The sequence below is a fragment of the Portunus trituberculatus genome, chromosome 28 (assembly GCF_017591435.1).
Source record: "Portunus trituberculatus isolate SZX2019 chromosome 28, ASM1759143v1, whole genome shotgun sequence".
Taxonomy (NCBI): domain Eukaryota; kingdom Metazoa; phylum Arthropoda; class Malacostraca; order Decapoda; family Portunidae; genus Portunus; species Portunus trituberculatus.
The window spans coordinates 1,618,033-1,634,821 of record NC_059282.1 but is presented as its reverse complement, the minus strand read 5'-3'; the positions used below and the strand labels follow the sequence as shown (position 1 = coordinate 1,634,821).

General features: G+C 39.5%; 1 protein-coding gene across 1 annotated transcript; it reads right to left on the bottom strand.

The window, feature by feature from the left end:
- Window positions 1–7,833: 7,833 nt before the first annotated feature.
- Window positions 7,834–16,236, bottom strand: LOC123510217. Its single transcript, XM_045265152.1, has 2 exons — window positions 15,823–16,236; window positions 7,834–8,327 (listed from the first exon to the last, which is right to left on the bottom strand). Exons 1-2 carry the CDS (start codon window positions 16,138–16,140, stop codon window positions 8,187–8,189), a joined length of 459 nt encoding a protein of 152 aa, XP_045121087.1. The 5' UTR covers window positions 16,141–16,236; the 3' UTR covers window positions 7,834–8,186.
- Window positions 16,237–16,789: the final 553 nt, after the last annotated feature.

The window sequence follows — 16,789 nt, the reverse complement described above, 5'->3', positions numbered from 1 at the left end:
ATTCCACATCATTCATTTATATATATATATATATATATATATATATATATATATATATATATATATATATATATATATATATATATATATATATATATATATATATATATATATATATATATATATATATATATATATATATATTTATTTATTTTATTTTTTTCCCTTCCCGTTACGTCTTTGTCCAGTGCAATGGCGACTATTGTCACTTCCTCATCTAGCAATTCCCTCACCTTCACGCAGCAACGGTGTTATATCCAGTATCTACTGATGACTCAGGAGAAAGGACCTATATAGTGTGGATCGGCCTTTACACAAAGGGGAAAAATAGTGTAGACACCGGGGAAGAAAGGCAGAGGGGCAAGTGGAAGCTAAATGGTGGAGACTTAAAGTCTTTAACTCCAAGCTGCAAGCTGATTGGTGGAGACAAAAGTGTTACCTCCAAGTTGCCTTCCTGCGCGCCGCCACAAAAACAACAGAAGAAAATAATCAAGTTGTATATGGGAGGCGCCCAGCGGCTGACAGGTCTAAACACTGCAAGGGAATCCTTCACTTCCTCCTCCTTCGTGCGTTATTTTGTTGACGGAAAGTGAAATTTTATGTAATGTGAATGATAGGATTTGAAAATGTATGTATTAATTGCGATGATGTATTGTAAAAATGTGTAAAATGTGGATTATATGTAAAATGTATAGCTATGTTGCACCGACGGAAAATAAAATGTTATGTTAGGATGTACGTACCATTGTCATGTGAAATATGTAAAATTATATGTAAAATGTATATATTACAATGATGATGTGTTGTAAAAAAATGTGTAAAATGTGGAGGAAATATATTGTAGTGATGTGCCTTTGTAATGTGAAATATGTAAAATGTCTATGTAAAATGTATATGTTGTACCGGCGGGCAATGAAATATAATGTGAATATATGTTTAATTGTTTGTAATGTATATAGTGCAATGATGGTGTATGTATTGTGAAATGTGTAATAGGTGGAAAAAATATATTGTAATGATGTACCATGTGATGTAAAAAATGTCAAATGATATGGAAAATGCTTTTCCTTCTTTTCATTTTCTTTTCCTCCTCCTCCTCCTTCTCTTCCTCCTTCCTTCTCCTTCTCCTTCTTCTCTTCTTCTCCTCTACTTAGAAAAAAAAACATCAAAAAAAGTCATCAGCGACCAACTTCCTCTTTCTTCTTCTTCTTCTTCTTCTTCTTCTTCTTGCTCTTTTTCTTCCTCTTTTCTACTTAAAAAAATGAAAAATGAGAAAAAAAGTCACCAGCGACCAACTTCCTCTCTCTTCTTTTTCTTTCTTTCTTCTTCTTCTTCTTCTTCTTCTTCTTCTTCTTCTTCTTAATGATTTTGTTGACGGAAAGTGAAATGTTATGTCAAGATATGTAATGTGAATGATAGGATTATGAAACATATATATTGCAATGATGATGTGTTGTAAAAAGTGGGTAAAATGTGGAGGAAATATATTGCAGTGATGTGCCTATGTAATGTGAAATATGTAAAATTGTATGTATGTAAAATGTGTATGTTGCAATGATGATGTACTGTAAAAAAATGAGTAAAATGTGGAAGAAATGTATTGCAGTGTTGCACCATTGTAATGTGAAATATGTAAATTGTCTATGTAAAATGCGTAGATTGTACCGGCGGGGAATGAAATGTAATGTGAATATATGTTTAATTGTTTGTAATGTATATAGTGCAATGATGGTGTATGTATTGTGAAATGTGTAATAGGTGGACAAAAATATATTGTAGTGATGTACCATGTGATGTAAAAAATGTCAAATGATATGGAAAATGGTTATGTTGCACCGATGTATGTAATGTGAATGTAATGTGTATGTGAAATTATGTGAATAAATGTATGTACTGCAATGCTTTTCCTTCTTCCTTTTCATTTTCTTTTCCTCCTCCTCCTTCTCTTCCTCCTCCTTCTCCTTCTCCTTCTTCTCTTCTTCTTTCCTCTACTTAGAAAAAAAATTATAAAAAAAAGTCATCAGCGACCAACTTCCTCTTTCTTCTTCTTCTTCTTCTTCCTCTTTTCTACTTAAAAAAAATGAAAAATGAGAAACAAAAGTCATCTGCGACCAACTTCTTTCTTCATTTTCTTTCTTCTTCTTCTTCTTCTTCTTCTTCTTCTTCTTAATGATTTTGTTGACGGAAAGTGAAATGTTATGTCAAGATATGTAATATGAATGATAAAATTATGAAATGTATATATTGCAATGATGATGTGTTGTAAAAAGTGGGTAAAATGTGGAGGAAATATATTGCATGCAGTGATGTAATGTGTACCTATATGTAAAATGTCTATGCCACAATGATGATGTATTGTAAGAAATGTTTAAAATGTGGTGGAAAATATTACAGCGATGTACCGCTGTGATGTGAAATATGTAAAATTATATATAAAATACGTATGTTGCACCGGCGGAAAATGAAATGTTATGTAAAGATGTACCATTGTAATGTCAAATATTTAAAATGTTGATGTTGCTTCCACAGAAAATGTAAAAAAAAAAAAAAAAAAAAAAAGTTGAATTGTTTATAATGTGTATATATAGTGCAAACATGATGTATGTATTGCAAAATGTGTCAAATGTGGAAGAAATATATATAGTGATGTACCTGTGTAATGTGAAATATGTAAAATGATATGTAAAAATGCTTATGTTGCACCGATGTATGTAATGTGGAATATAATGTGGATGTGAAATTCTGTAAATAAATGTAGGCATGTAATTCTCCATCCTCTTCTGTTTCTTCTCTTCCTCCACCTCCTACGGATTCACATTCTTCTTCCTCTTCTTCTTTTTTTTCTCCTTCTCCTCCTCCCTTTTCTTTTCTTCTTTTTTTTTCTTCTTCTCGAACAAAAAATAAACAAATTAAGCAAAGCAACCAACTTGCCTCCTCCTCCTCCTCTACTCCTCCTCCTGTACTGTCCTGTCTCTCTTATCTGTAGCCAGTTAGGAGTACGTAATTGGAAGAGGAGGCAGAAGAGAAGAGGAAAACTTTCTTTCCGTTATCCTTCCTATCTTCTTCCTTTGTCACTCACTCCTTTCTCTCCTCTTTCGTTCTGTCCTTAATTTTTATATTTTTTCTTCCATTTTCTCTTTATTTATTATACTTCCTTATTTCACTACCAATTTTCCTTCCTCCCCTCCTTATTGCTTTTCTTTTCCTTCTTCTTCCTTAATTACTTCCTTCCTTCTTTCTTCCCTTTCTTTCTAAGACAGTACATTAATTTCTTCATTGTTTTCATCTTTCCTTACTTCGTTTTCTGTACGTTTCTTCCTTCCTTCTTCCTTCCATTCTTCTCTCCTTTGCCTCTTACAGCGGAAGCATCGACCTTTCCTCCTTTCCTCCTACATTGTCTCCATCTTCTCTCCTCCACTACTCCATTCGTCATCTTTATACACTCTTACGTTTCTCCTCCTTTTCCCCCATTAAAAACACCTCCCCTCTCTCTCTCTCTCTCTCTCTCTCTCTCTCTCTCTCTCTCTCTCTCTCTCTCTCTCTCTCTCTCTCTCTCTCTCTCTCTTCTCTCTATCATCTCATCCTTCCATCCTTTCACTCTATCATTCATGAGTTCCCTCTTCCTCCTCCTCCTGCTTCCATGTAAGGACTCAAACATCATGAATTTTGTTCTCCGTTTCCTTCATTTGTTACTTCCGCCCTCCGTCCATCCTTCCCTTCCTTCCTTCCTTCCTTCCTTCCTTCCTTCTCTCCCTCCTCTCCTTCAATTTTCCCTTCAATTACAGGAACTAACACCAAGTAGTCTGCCTTGCTTTTTTTTTTTTTTTTTTTTTTTTTTTCAGTTTTCTTTCTTTTCTATCTTCGTCTCTCCTCCTCCTCCTCCTCCATCTTTTTCTTCTTTACTCCATCCCTTCTCTGTTAGTTTCCTTCATATTCTTGCTTGATTTTAGTTCTTTCTTCTTTCTCAATCCAATTTTCTCATTTCCTCTCTGTTTTTCTCTCTCCTACTTTTTGCTGTCATTTTCCTTGTTTCCTCTTATTTTCCTATCTCTTTTCCTTCTTTACGTGATTTTAGCCTCTCTCTCTCTCTCTCTCTCTCTCTCTCTCTCTCTCTCTCTCTCTCTCTCTCTCTCTCTCTCTCTCTCTCTCTCTCTCTCTCTCTTTATTTACAATTTAATATTACAAGGTATAAATAGTAAATAGCCAAAAGTTCACGGTGAGTTGCCGAGAACTATCTTTGACATAATATTAGTACATGAGAAATGCAATGCAATACAAAATAGTAAAATAGTTATATAAACTAAATAGTAAAAATTGCACACAATAATACAAGATGCCATTTGTTACATAGACTTTCTGGGATATACACGCCCCTTTCACTTTTCACTAATTATCTTTTTCCTTGAAAGATTCACATTTACTTGGTTAAAATTTTCTTGCCGAAAGTCACACATTCACTTTTGAAGGCCAACATTTTCATTTCAAAAGATACACTTTCATTTAAAACAATACGCTATTACACTTTTAGCCATTTATTAGCCTCACACTTAAATTTCTGAAGAGTAGGAGCCTTGTGTATATCTGTATCACTCACTAAGTTGTTCCAAAGCCTAGTGTATCTTGGCACAAAAGAACGGAGGAAGGTCTCCGTCCTGGCGAATGGAACAGTGAGGTGATTCTCCGTGCAAGCCTCCCTCGTGCTGTGGGGTGAGGCGCGGCCCACGGCTGCCGGAGAGCAGAGAGGTGTGGGGCGCCCTCCTTGTGGATCTTGTAGGTGGCACACAGACCCGCCACATCTCTCCTGTGCTGTAGAGGTTGTAGGAGGGGAGCTTGCTCGTCTGGGAGAACCTTAGTAGAGATGAGCCGCCGGGCACGGTCTTGGACCTTGTCAAGGAGGCCAAGGTAGGAAGGGGGACAAGACGACCAAGTCAGAGGAGCATACTCCATGACGGATCGGACTTGGGCGGCGTAGAGATTGGTCACCCCTCGAGCGTCAATGAGATGTGAAACTCGTCTGACGCAACTTAACTTGCCAGCGGCGTTGGCAGCTGTCTTTTTGACGTGGCTGGTGAAGGAAAGGCTGCTGTCTATTTCAACGCCAAGAATGGTGACAGCAGACAGCAGAGGCAACGCCAAACCATCCAGACGAATGGGAGGGATGGGGATGGCAGGGGGACTGCGTCGTCTGGTGACAAGCATGACTTGTGTTTTATCACGAGCCAGGTCGACTTGCCACCGTCGTCCCCATGAGGTGATGGTCTCCAGTGCTTGGTTGATGAGGGCGACAGTAGCTCGGTGGTCAGTACTGTCGCAAGGGAATGTGAGTGTGCAGTCGTCGGCGTAGGCGTGGGCTTCAGGGATGAGCTGCAGTAGGTCGTTAAAAAACACATTCCATAACAGTGGACCAAGCACGCTTCCTTGTGGGACACCGGCACCAATTGGGTGGTCCTGCGATGATTGTCCATTTACCACCACACGAGAGATCTGTCCCGCAGGTAGTCTTGTAGAAGGTGAAGTAGGCTTCCACACACGCCCATGCTGCGTAGTTTGGTGGCGAGGCCAGAGTGCCACACTCTGTCAAACGCACCTGCTATGTCTAGGGCGATGACAAAGCTGTCCTTTCCTCTGTCTAATGTTTGGTGCAATGCGGTGGACAGGTTTAATAGGATATCATTAGTTGACCTGTTGGAGCGGAAGCCAAACTGTCTGTTGCTGAGGAGTCTATGTTCGTCAAGGTAGGTAGTGATTCTTTTGGCAATCATAGACTCCAAAGTCTTACCAAGGACAGGCAAGAGGGACACAGGTCTGTAATTTTTCGGTTCCGTCTTTGTCGCCTTTTTATGAATGGCCGCTACTCTAGCCACTTTCCAGAGTGAGGGCCACTTACCAGTGCTCAGGCAGAGCTGGAAGATGGCAGTGACAGGTGCAGCTAACTGAGAGGCACAGTGCTTCAAAACGTGTGGTGATAAACCATCTGGCAGGGGAGGACGTCCAAAGTCAGGGACAGTCATTTTAAGGGAGAAGTGAGAGGCCAGGGAAGAGAATACAGTAAGTCCTCGTTATACGGTAGTTCTTTATCCGGTAAATTCACAGTTACGGTATTTGGAAATTACTACCCTCGATTCGATATACGGTAAGAAAAATTCACAGATACGGTATCCGCTCATGTCATCCGAGAGGGCCCAGCGTGGGGAGCAGGGGTGATGACGTCATCCACACCACACCTCCCCGCCACTCACAGTACTGACTTTAACTTGACCACCCTTGGAGCCTCTTATCTCTTCCCCTCCCCCCTTTTTAACTGCATTACATATTACTTACATGCATTACTAATTAGATGAATAAATGGAATATTAAAGGGTCTATTGTAAGCACAAATATATTCATAGTAATCATGGCAAACATTTAAAGCCTACTACCAGCGGTGAACCATGCAGCAACTGATAAAGGGCACAGATGGGCCTGGCAAGCCCACTATCAGTGAATGGTGGAAGTCGTATAACATCAAGCACGCTTTAGATAACATCAAGTCATCTTGGGACGAAGTGAAGACGTCTACCATGAACTTGGCGTGGAATAAAGTATGGCCAGAATGCGCATGATTTCCCAGGCTTCGCTGAAGACGACATCTGTGCGATCAGAAATGACATAGTAAATCTGTGCCATAGGGCTGGCTTCGATGAAGTTGATGATGATGATGTTCAAGATCTTTTGGAAAGCCATGCTGAATCTCTCTCAAATGATGAACTTATAGAGCTAGACAAGGCATCACAGGAGGCAGAAAAAGAGGGAGATGAGGAAGAAGAACCTGTACGTGGACTGGACATCAAAACTCTTAGAGAATGTCTCTGTGGTATCGAAAAAGCTCTGAAAACTCTGAACTCTGAAGGAACGTGACCCAAATTCAGTCAGGAGTAGCAAAGTGGCTCATCACGTAGAGAAAAGTGTCAACATTTATCAAGAAATCTATGATGATAAAACAAGAAAAACCAAACAGTCCTCCATCTACTCGTTCTTCAAGCCAGTCAGACATGCCGTCCTTGTCACACCTGCTGACCCTGCTACAGCTGGCCCTTCCTCAATATTCTCTTTCTTCAAACCACTGAAACATGCCGACCCTGCTACAGCTGGCCCTTCTACATCTGCTTCCGACAGTGCAGACGACGACGTCTTATCCTCGTCTGCCCACTCAGCCGAAGAAAGGTAAGGGCTGAAATCCCTACTGTCCCTTAGCCTTGGGAAGGACATTATCTGATAGAACACATGGCGATTGAATGGTAAATAAAAACATTGTTTATTTCTTTTGTGCAGTACTTTACTTTTTTTTTATATATTTTTTTTAATGATTATTTTCATGTATTTTGATTTCTGTAGGGGTGACTTTCGACGTGCTGGAACGCATTCCCTAATATTACATGTTATAATGGGTTCAGTATACGGTAAATTTGATATGCAGTAAGGTTTTCAGGAACGCATATGTACCATATAACGAGGACTTACTGTAGTTACCAAACAGCCTCGAAAGGACCAAGATGTCTGTTGCTATTTGGCTTTCCTTTGTATTTCTCCTCCTCCTCCTCCTCCTTTTCTTTAAGAAAAAAAAAAAACTAAGTGAACAAAGTGACCAAATCAACTTTCCTTTTCCTCCTCCTCCTGTCTCTCTTATCTGTAGCCAGTTAGAAGTAGTTACCAAACAGCCTCGAAAGGCTCCTTCTAGGTATTTAAGTTTACTGGATAAGAAGTACCAGCAGGGGCATTGCCTTTTTTTATTAAACCAAAAAAATATTTTCTTATAATCTAAGCAAAAAATTTGCTGTAAAAAAAAAAAAAAAAGCAAATATGTAACTGAATTAATATTTGCAAATCATTACATTTCTGAGGAATTCATACTCCTCAATTCTAATACTTGATGATATGCAGTCAGCATTTGCATGTTCCCTAGGTGAATGATATCATACAATAATTTTTTTGCCAGTTTTCTCTGCATTTCCTTCATGCCCTTCAACTCATTACCAATAACCCTTCCAAAATCTAAACATGGATCACTTTCATAATGGTTTGGAAGGGACAATAATTTCCTTAGAGCAACTTGCATAACTTCCTTGGCTTGTTTAATTTTCCTTTTCTTGGTTGGCCTTGTAGTGGAGGGAGAACCACATGGAGAGGCAACAGGAGGAAGCGAGCATTCAGATGAACTCCTCGAGGAGGAACATAGTGATTGTGCACCTTGAGTGGGTGAGGCTGAGGAAGGAACACGAGCTGAAGGTTGCATCCATCACACCACATGTGGCGTGAGAAGCCTCTCTGCTCGCTTTATTGGCACATTCCTGAGGGAGATAAGGAAACATTAATAGTAATGCATATAACAAAAAAATTGAATTACTTATTAATATACCATAGTATTATGTAAAATATTTGTTCTGCTTTTTGTAGCCTCCAACACAACAGATGAATGAAGGACTGTTGCAAACAGATTTGAAAGATGGAACTTCCCTGACTATATTGGAGCTGCAGACAGAAAACACTTACTAATACAAACTCCAAACAACCATGGAACATACTACTACAATTACAAGGGGTCAAACAGCATTGTCTTTATGGCTGTAGTGAATGTGAACTATAAGTGTAGCTATTGGGGCAAATACATGAGTTTCTAAGTGTGAGCAAACTTTACTTTCCTGTCATTTGGGAGAAGGAACAGCTGGTCTTCCTGACGATCAGATACTACAAAACTAAAGAACTCTTCCTTATGTCTTTGTAGGGGATGATGCCTTTCCACTGAGACACCATCTCATGAAGCCTTATCCCTTCAAAAACCAAGATGAAGAAAAACGAATAATCTCTTACAGACTTTCACGAATTGTAAAAAAATACACTTGGCTTAATGACTTGTTTAACAAATTCAGGGGCTGCATACTTGAAACACCGTTCCTCTGACGATCTCATGTAACTCACACGGCCAACCTCACACCTTGTTACAATGTATACTGGAAACATCATCCACTGATGGGCACACTCATATTGCATCATAAATAGACATAGGAAGTTGTGAGCTACTGGGAGTCCTTATAACTCCTTATGACATGAGATTCAAGGCACCACCTCAATCCTGATCAACATGAATTTGGGATAAGTACAGTAGACAGTGATTATTGGTTATTTGCATTATTTGTAATAGGTCAGCATTGATTTACACACAATTTCCTCATCTAAGTCACCAAAAATTGTGTTTTCTTATTTGATCCCATATAACTCAAAATGGTTACAATAATATTAAAAAAAAAATGTTAAAGTTAGAAATTACCACTTTTAAATATCCTGCTTGTGCTTTAAATTTCGCTCATTCAGTGATGCTGGCACATGGCAAATTTTTTTTTCTTTTTTGTTTTGCTTTTGCATTGTTTTGCCGATATTTTTTCACCTATACGATAAAAGTGTGTATAATGAATAATTCTTCATGATGAAAGACATATTTTTGTATGCAAGATACAGTGGAGACTCAATACTCGAATGTCTTAATCGTCGAACTTTTCAATACTTGAACACCAAAGTTCGATTTAATACAATACTAGAACGTCCATACACATGGTTGTAAACGAAGGCTCCTTGGTCTTTCCCTCCCCCCCATTCTGCCAGATGTACTGCTGCAATTTTCTGATTAAGATTCTTATGTGTTCTGTCTGTAGCTTTTCATTTATAAACTTACATTAACACCAAAGGCTTATTAGTGGTGAAAATGTCTGGTAATCGAATGGCTGCACACATGGTTGTAAACTAAGCTCTGGCCTCTCCCTCTCCATCGCCACTATTGTCCTGTTCTGATACCGTATTACTGGTAAATTGCCAGTATATTTCGGTATACCGGATACCAGTTTGCATCCCTAGTCCTGCTGCAGTCTTGAGAAAAAGCCACATTCTTCTGTGTTCTGTCGGTAGCTTTTCATTTAGAAACTTACAATGACACCAAAGAGTCTTATTGGTGGTGAAAATAAGGAATCAAGTGAAAGTGCAAGTGTTAGTGAGCCACATCCTTCCATTAATGGGTTCATAGAAATTACACTACATGTTTTCATGGATGATGACTTATCCTCCAATGACCTCCCTCCTCCTCCTCACCTTTTACCCTTCTTCTTCTATGTTATCCATCACCAGCCTTCATTTACACTATGTACAAATCAAAATTATTAAAAAATATTATATTGAAATTTTTATAAACTTGAGGTTTTGCTAAGATTAGAATGAATTACCTGATTTATAGGTATCAATAGTCAAACTTTTTGATACTCAAACAGCCATTTGGAATTAATTAAGTTTGAGTATTGAGTTTCACTATATTTAAATTCACAAAATAAGAGCACTTTATCACAATTTTTTTTTTACTTCTTACACTATCCAAGCATCTCTATTTTGCAGCAGGGAACAACATTCTGCAAAGCAAGGCTCAGTGCATTTAGCTACATCACACTCATAATAGCAATACCAAGTGTCACTCTGTTTTCTTGGTCATTTTTTTGTGTGACTACAATTTTTTTTTTCTTTTTTTTTTTTTCTATGTCTTGGCTGTAAGGTGCAGGAAAAGTGTTGTCCCATAAGGGGGTATAGGATTGTCTACAGCATGACTTCCTGGATTAAATAGGGTGCTCAACATCATGCTCTTCTAACAACTGACATACCATCTTGATGACAAAATCTTATGGAGTTGGATTTTTGTCTTTTCTTTCAATAACAAGTGAGCATTCAACATCGTTACATCAACTAGATGGAAATATAGTTTCTTGCACCCCTTGAGTGTTTTATGGGCACATTCTATGGAGTAAATCACAGCATCAGATTTGTCACCTAGATGAATGTTGGTATTATAGTCTAGTACACACTCTGGCTTCAATAATGCATTGTCTGGTGGAGTGATCAATATTTTGGCTGAGAACCATTCGAGAGTGATGGATGGTGGTAAGAAGTGTTACCTCACATTTATCTTTCCACATAACTGCAAGTGTGCCTTTGGTTTTCTTGTAGGTGCAGTCTCCCTTGTTTGCTCGAGGAGAAAAATGTGGCATGTATTTTCTACACTTTGTCACAGTTCCACACCCATCTGTCTGTCTAGAGAAAAGAAATTAAAATAATGCTGAACTTGTGTACCAGTTGTCTACATAGAGTACATGATTTTTATCTAGGTATGGCTACATAAGTGTCATTACAGCAGCTCCTAATAGACCAAGGCTCCCATCATCAGTGACTTCCTGTCCCATCCCCAGTATACAACACAATGTCCTGCACAAAAGCAGTCTTACAGTCACAAAGTGCAAATAATTTGAGGCCAAACCTGTGCTGTTTTGATGTTATATATTGGTGGAAACTAATATATCCACACCACAACACCAAACTCTCATCAATGTTGACATTTTTGTAAGGATAAAACACATCCTTAAATTTACTTCTTAGATGATCAAAGAGAATCTGAATCTTGTTAATTTTTTCACTTGTGTTGTTTTGCATATGTCTCCCAGTTATCAGTGAAGTGAAGTGCTCACAATATATTGATAAATCTGTTCACTGGCATGACCTTGCTGATTTTTCTTTTTCTTTTTTATGCAAAAGGAAATTGGTAAAAAAAAAAAAGGCCCACTGGATTGCCAGTTCCTTTAAAGAGGATAAGAGTTATCCAAAAGACAGGGACAAATGTCTTGAAACCTCCCTCTTAAAAGAAGTTAAGTTGTAGAAAGATGGAAATACAGAAGCAGGCAGGGAGTTCCAGTTTACCAGAGAAAGGTATGAATGATTGAGAGTACTGATAGAGAGCTGGACAGAATAGGGATGAGAGGACTACAGGATTGGTAGTCCAATAAACTCAGTAGTTATTTTTCTTGACCACTCCTGTCAGCATCACCAGCCCTTCCCCCTGCCCCCCCCAAAAAAAAAGAAAAAATAAATAAATAAATAAAATAAATAAATAAATAAATAAAATAAAAATAATTTCAGATATTGTAACATCATACCACTGATGTTCACGAGACTCTGGACTCCACACTTTACCTCCTCTCTTGAAATACATGTAGTGGTTTAACTCAGTTACAATTGTTTCCAAGATGTCTTCATCCCCAGAAATAATTGTAAAATTCACACTTCTGGCTATCTGCTCTGAGTACTTGCACTTTTATTCTGGAGCTTGACTCATCAAAATTGTAAACTTGGGGCTAAAAAATTGATCCATCTATCCAGTCCCATCTGTTAGCAAGTCTAATTAGGTCAAGTGCAGCAAGTAACCTCCCCTACCCCGATAAAGTGGTGTGTAGACAATAAGAGGTGAGATGTGCTACATGTCTTGCCACTGCCTGGCTCCTGTGTGAATGTACTGGAGTCAAGGTCATCATACTCATCATCATCTTCACTTGGGACAACAGATAACTGTTGCCTTACACAAGAAGATGGCCTAGACTCTTTTTCCTTGTGCTGGGTGCATAAAACCAGTCAGATGTGTTAGAAGGGGAAGATGTATGTGACAGCCCATCAATGGGAGAAGGAAGAGTGTGTTATAGCAGGAATACACCAAAGTATTGTGGCTCAACTTATTCATCTTCCTCCTCTATTTCCTGATCGAATACATAATCAGGATCAGCATAACTGTCATCAATGCTGATATCACTCATCATCAACAATATCTTCCTCAAAAGATAATTTTTCAATGCTGATATCACTCATCATCAACAATATCTTCCTCAAAAGATCATTTTTCAGCAACTTCAGCGGAAGTTAGATCGAGAGCAGAGACGCCTGCCTGCCATTGTGACTCAGAGTCAGAGACAAATGAGAGGCCCACGTGGGGTGGCAGGATGTGATGGCCAATTGGGAGGGAGAGGGTGAGGATAGTGGCCTACCCAGTTGTCAGAATGGTGGAAAACTGTGCTGATATATGCTAGACACCTCAACAAGCATAAATGGTGTAGCTGAAGGAATTTCAACTGAGTAGGCAGTGAGAAAGCGACGAACGTACTTGTATGTGATTGACCACAGATAGTAACCATGGATTTCATGTAAATGTACATACTTGACCTCTTACAGGTTAATGTACTTATATTAAAGTAAGACTTATCTGAATATGATAATATTTTAATGGAAAGCATATAACATCTGATGACTGATTCTGCCATAGCGCTGTGTGCCACCACCGTGGGCAGTTCTTGACGCTGGTGGTGATAAGAGTAACTTTTGAGAGATGTTGATTGTGTTTACTACTGTTGCAGGTTGCCCAACATACTTGTGACCAAAGGAACCTCCTTGGAGTGACCCTAGAAGACCACAACAGTGCTGCTCCACTGTGCCAGGCAAGTACCAATTGCCTTGTGTCTCTAAGCCTTGGCCCTGACCCTCCCAAGTCACTCCGTTAAATGACTGTAATCTAGAAGTGTTAACTATTCTTTCCAGGGTAACTTCCCCACATTGTACCATTGTTTTGACGCTCAACCTGTCTCCAGTGTGACTTGGTACAATCGAGTTGGTTCATGCTTGATTCGTCCATAAACAGTTTTGAGTACTGACTCCACAGACATCTGGGACCCTAAAAACTAATTATACAGCAAAAAAAGATTACGCAATTCAACATTCGATGAGATAACTGTCACTCTTCAAGAACTATTTCTGTATGCAGGGTGTTGTTGGAGGTGAGGATTGAATACTTGTGATGATTTCATTTGATCACAATCGGCATCATCACCAGAGGAATATATCTAGTTGAGTAGTTGTTTGTTTATATTCATGGCAATCTCCTAATATCTAGGTCCCTCTCCCTCTCCTCATTTCCTGGCTTCCCCAGAGCAGTGAAGGGGGAGCCAGGAAATGAGGAGAGGGAAAGGGACCCAGATATTAGGACATTGCCATATTCACTTCTCACCAACCAGCCAATATTTCCCACTCACTATGTGTGAATGTGTTCTGACTAGAAGGGCTCTGTTAATACCGTACTTCTTGCAACTTGCAGTTTCAGTCATATATTGACACATGTGAACCTACCTTTACCATAGTTTTTAGTGTGACAGAAAAGTAATTTCATAAAAGTAATCAGTTCTACTACAGTTTTGTACAATAAACTCTAGATGGTTTTGGCCACCTTAAGTTGTTGTTCTTACTCTTTACAACATTTCCAATAACTACACTACCTGCTACAAATGAATAACAACACTGCAATATGTCTGAGAATGTGGTGTATCTGTCAAGTTTTCTCTAAGTCCAGTGAGCTGCGGCAAGCTCTGGAGCTCCATCACACTTGGAAATGAGCAGCACACTGAATTGTATTTGCTTATAGCTGGAGTTTGTGGATAACTGCTGAATAGGATTCTTACTGTGTCTATAGTTCTTTTGTCCAATGATGTGCCACCGTCTCTTAAATACCACGAACTGTACCATTGGGAATTTGCTGTATGTATTCGTAGGCAGGACACAGCTGGGCAGACAGGTGCACAGAGACATCTGTGTGCTTAGTTCAGCCATGGCCACCACTGCCATTAGTTGTAAAGGTTGCGAATTTGATTACTGGGAAATCATCGCAAAATTTCTTTCTAAAGATGAATTGTGCTATCAATTTCTCAGGGAACATGGCATCCTTCCAGTAGGTATTGAGTGCCCGGACTGCCACAAGCCCTGTAAACTGTGATCTGACAAACGTGTTTGGTAATGTGGGCATTACTGAAAGTTGTGTAAACAAAAATACAATAAACAGTGTAATTTTAGTGTATGAGACAATAAAGGCACTTTCCTTGAAGGTACTCATCTTCCTTTGTGGCATCTGGTGCTATTTTGCAATCACTGGCTGCAAAAACAGTGGGAACATTCTACTTTACTTGAGTGTCTTAAGTGGTACCCTACCACTTAAGATACTCCTCCTTAAGGGAGGAGGTAGCAGACACCTACCGAAACATTAACTTACTTCCAGTAAGATCTAATAGCACTATTTCAGGGGGTGCTGTGAACCTTCCATTAAAGCTAGTTGTGATCTCGTTGAACGTTTCCCTTTGTGTCTCAAAACTCAAGGGGGCAGTCACAGCCTACCCTCTAAAGACAACTCTCCTTCACACAAAAATACATGCACTTACCACACATACACTCTTCACCTGAAAATCAAAATTTAAAAGAAAAATGGGAACCGATTATAATGCCTCGGAGTCCCCTTCTGGGGAGGGGACCAAAAATGTCCCCAGGTCGGACGCCTCTCCTGTTAAAGACCCCAAATGCCTTGACACCTCCCTCAACTTTTTCTACATTAACTTCTGCAACATTCGCGGTCTTAGATCTAATTTTCAATCTGTAGAACACCACCTCTCCTCTACTAAACCTCATCTTCTTTTCCTCACCGAAACACAGCTGTCTGAGGCAACTGACAGTAGCCCCTTCTCTGTTCCCTCCTACTTTCTCTATTCTCATTTTCATTCCAAAGCTGGATGTTGCGTCTATGTCCACAACGACTTAACTTGCTCTCGTGCCCACACTCTTGAGTCTTCCGAGTTTTCCACCATCTGGCTTCGACTTAACAGTCACTCTCAAACTAAATTCATCTGTGCTGTTTATCTCTCCCCTAACTCTTCTGACTATAGTAAATTCTTCGATTACTTAACTTCCAAAGTGGAGCACATTCTGTCCCTCTACCCTTTTGCTGAGATTTCCATTCAATGTTCACCACCGGATTTGGCTTTCTTCTCCCTTCACTGACCATCCTGGTGAACTAGCCTTCAACTTGGCTATCCTCCATGACCTAGAGCAACTGGTGCAACACCCTACTCCTATTCCTGACTGTCTTGGAGACACACCCAACATTCTTGATCTCTTCCTCACCTCTAATCTTTCTGCTTTCTCCAGTTGTAGCTCCTTTAAGAAGGTGGTTAAACGGTTTGCAAGATCAAGATGCTTGCTTTCTGGATACTTTTCAAAAACAGTTTGCACCATAAGGCCACATACATATGGTAAGCCTGATACTGGTGGTCCTGCAATTGACTTCAGAACAGACACTGCTTCATGAAGTGGAGAGGGGTCCTGTGGTCCAGACACCTTCCTTTTACTCCTACTAGCTTGAGTGGAAGGTGTGCTAGGTGAAGGGCTTGCCTCAGAAGTTGATGAAGATGGAGCAGGCCTAGGATTAGGGAGCTGGAACATGTTATCATCACTGCCAAGTGGAGATTCCAAGTAGATTATCTCATCACAATCAAGTGATACTGTATGCTCCGTTTCTGGAGGACCATGTGGATGCAGCTCGGTCTGGGGAAAAAAATTATATATATGTGTATGTGTGTGTGTGTGTGTGTGTGTGTGTGTGTGTGTGTGTGTGTATGTGTAATTCACTGTTTGATCTGTTTGATCTGCTGCAGTCTCTGACGGGACAGCCAGACGTTACCCTACGGAACGAGCTCAGAGCTCATTATTTCCGATCTTGGGATAGGTCTGAGACCAGGCACACACCACACACCGGGACAACAAGGTCACAACTCCTCGATTTACATATACCTGGTGAACAGGGGCTACGTGAAAGGAGACACACCCAAATATCTCCACCCGGCCGGGAATCGAACCCTGGTCATCTGGCTTGTGAAGCCAGCGCCTAACCACTGAGCTACTATGTGTGTGTGTGTGTGTGTGTGTGTGTGTGTGTATATATATATATATATATATATATATATATATATATATATATATATATATATATATATATATATATATATATATATATATATATATATATATATATATATCAGGCTCCTAATCACTTCTACATATAGCAATTCCTGGAAATACTCGGTCTATCTTT

Coding starts and splice junctions, on each gene's coding strand:
- LOC123510217 (XM_045265152.1), bottom strand. CDS start 16,140: ATGTTCCAGCTCCCTAATCCTAGGCCTGCTCCATCTTCATCAACTTCT. Junction 8,328..15,822: donor AGAAAGCAGAAAGATTAGAG/GTGAGGAAGAGA, acceptor TATCTCCCTCAG/GAATGTGCCAATAAAGCGAG.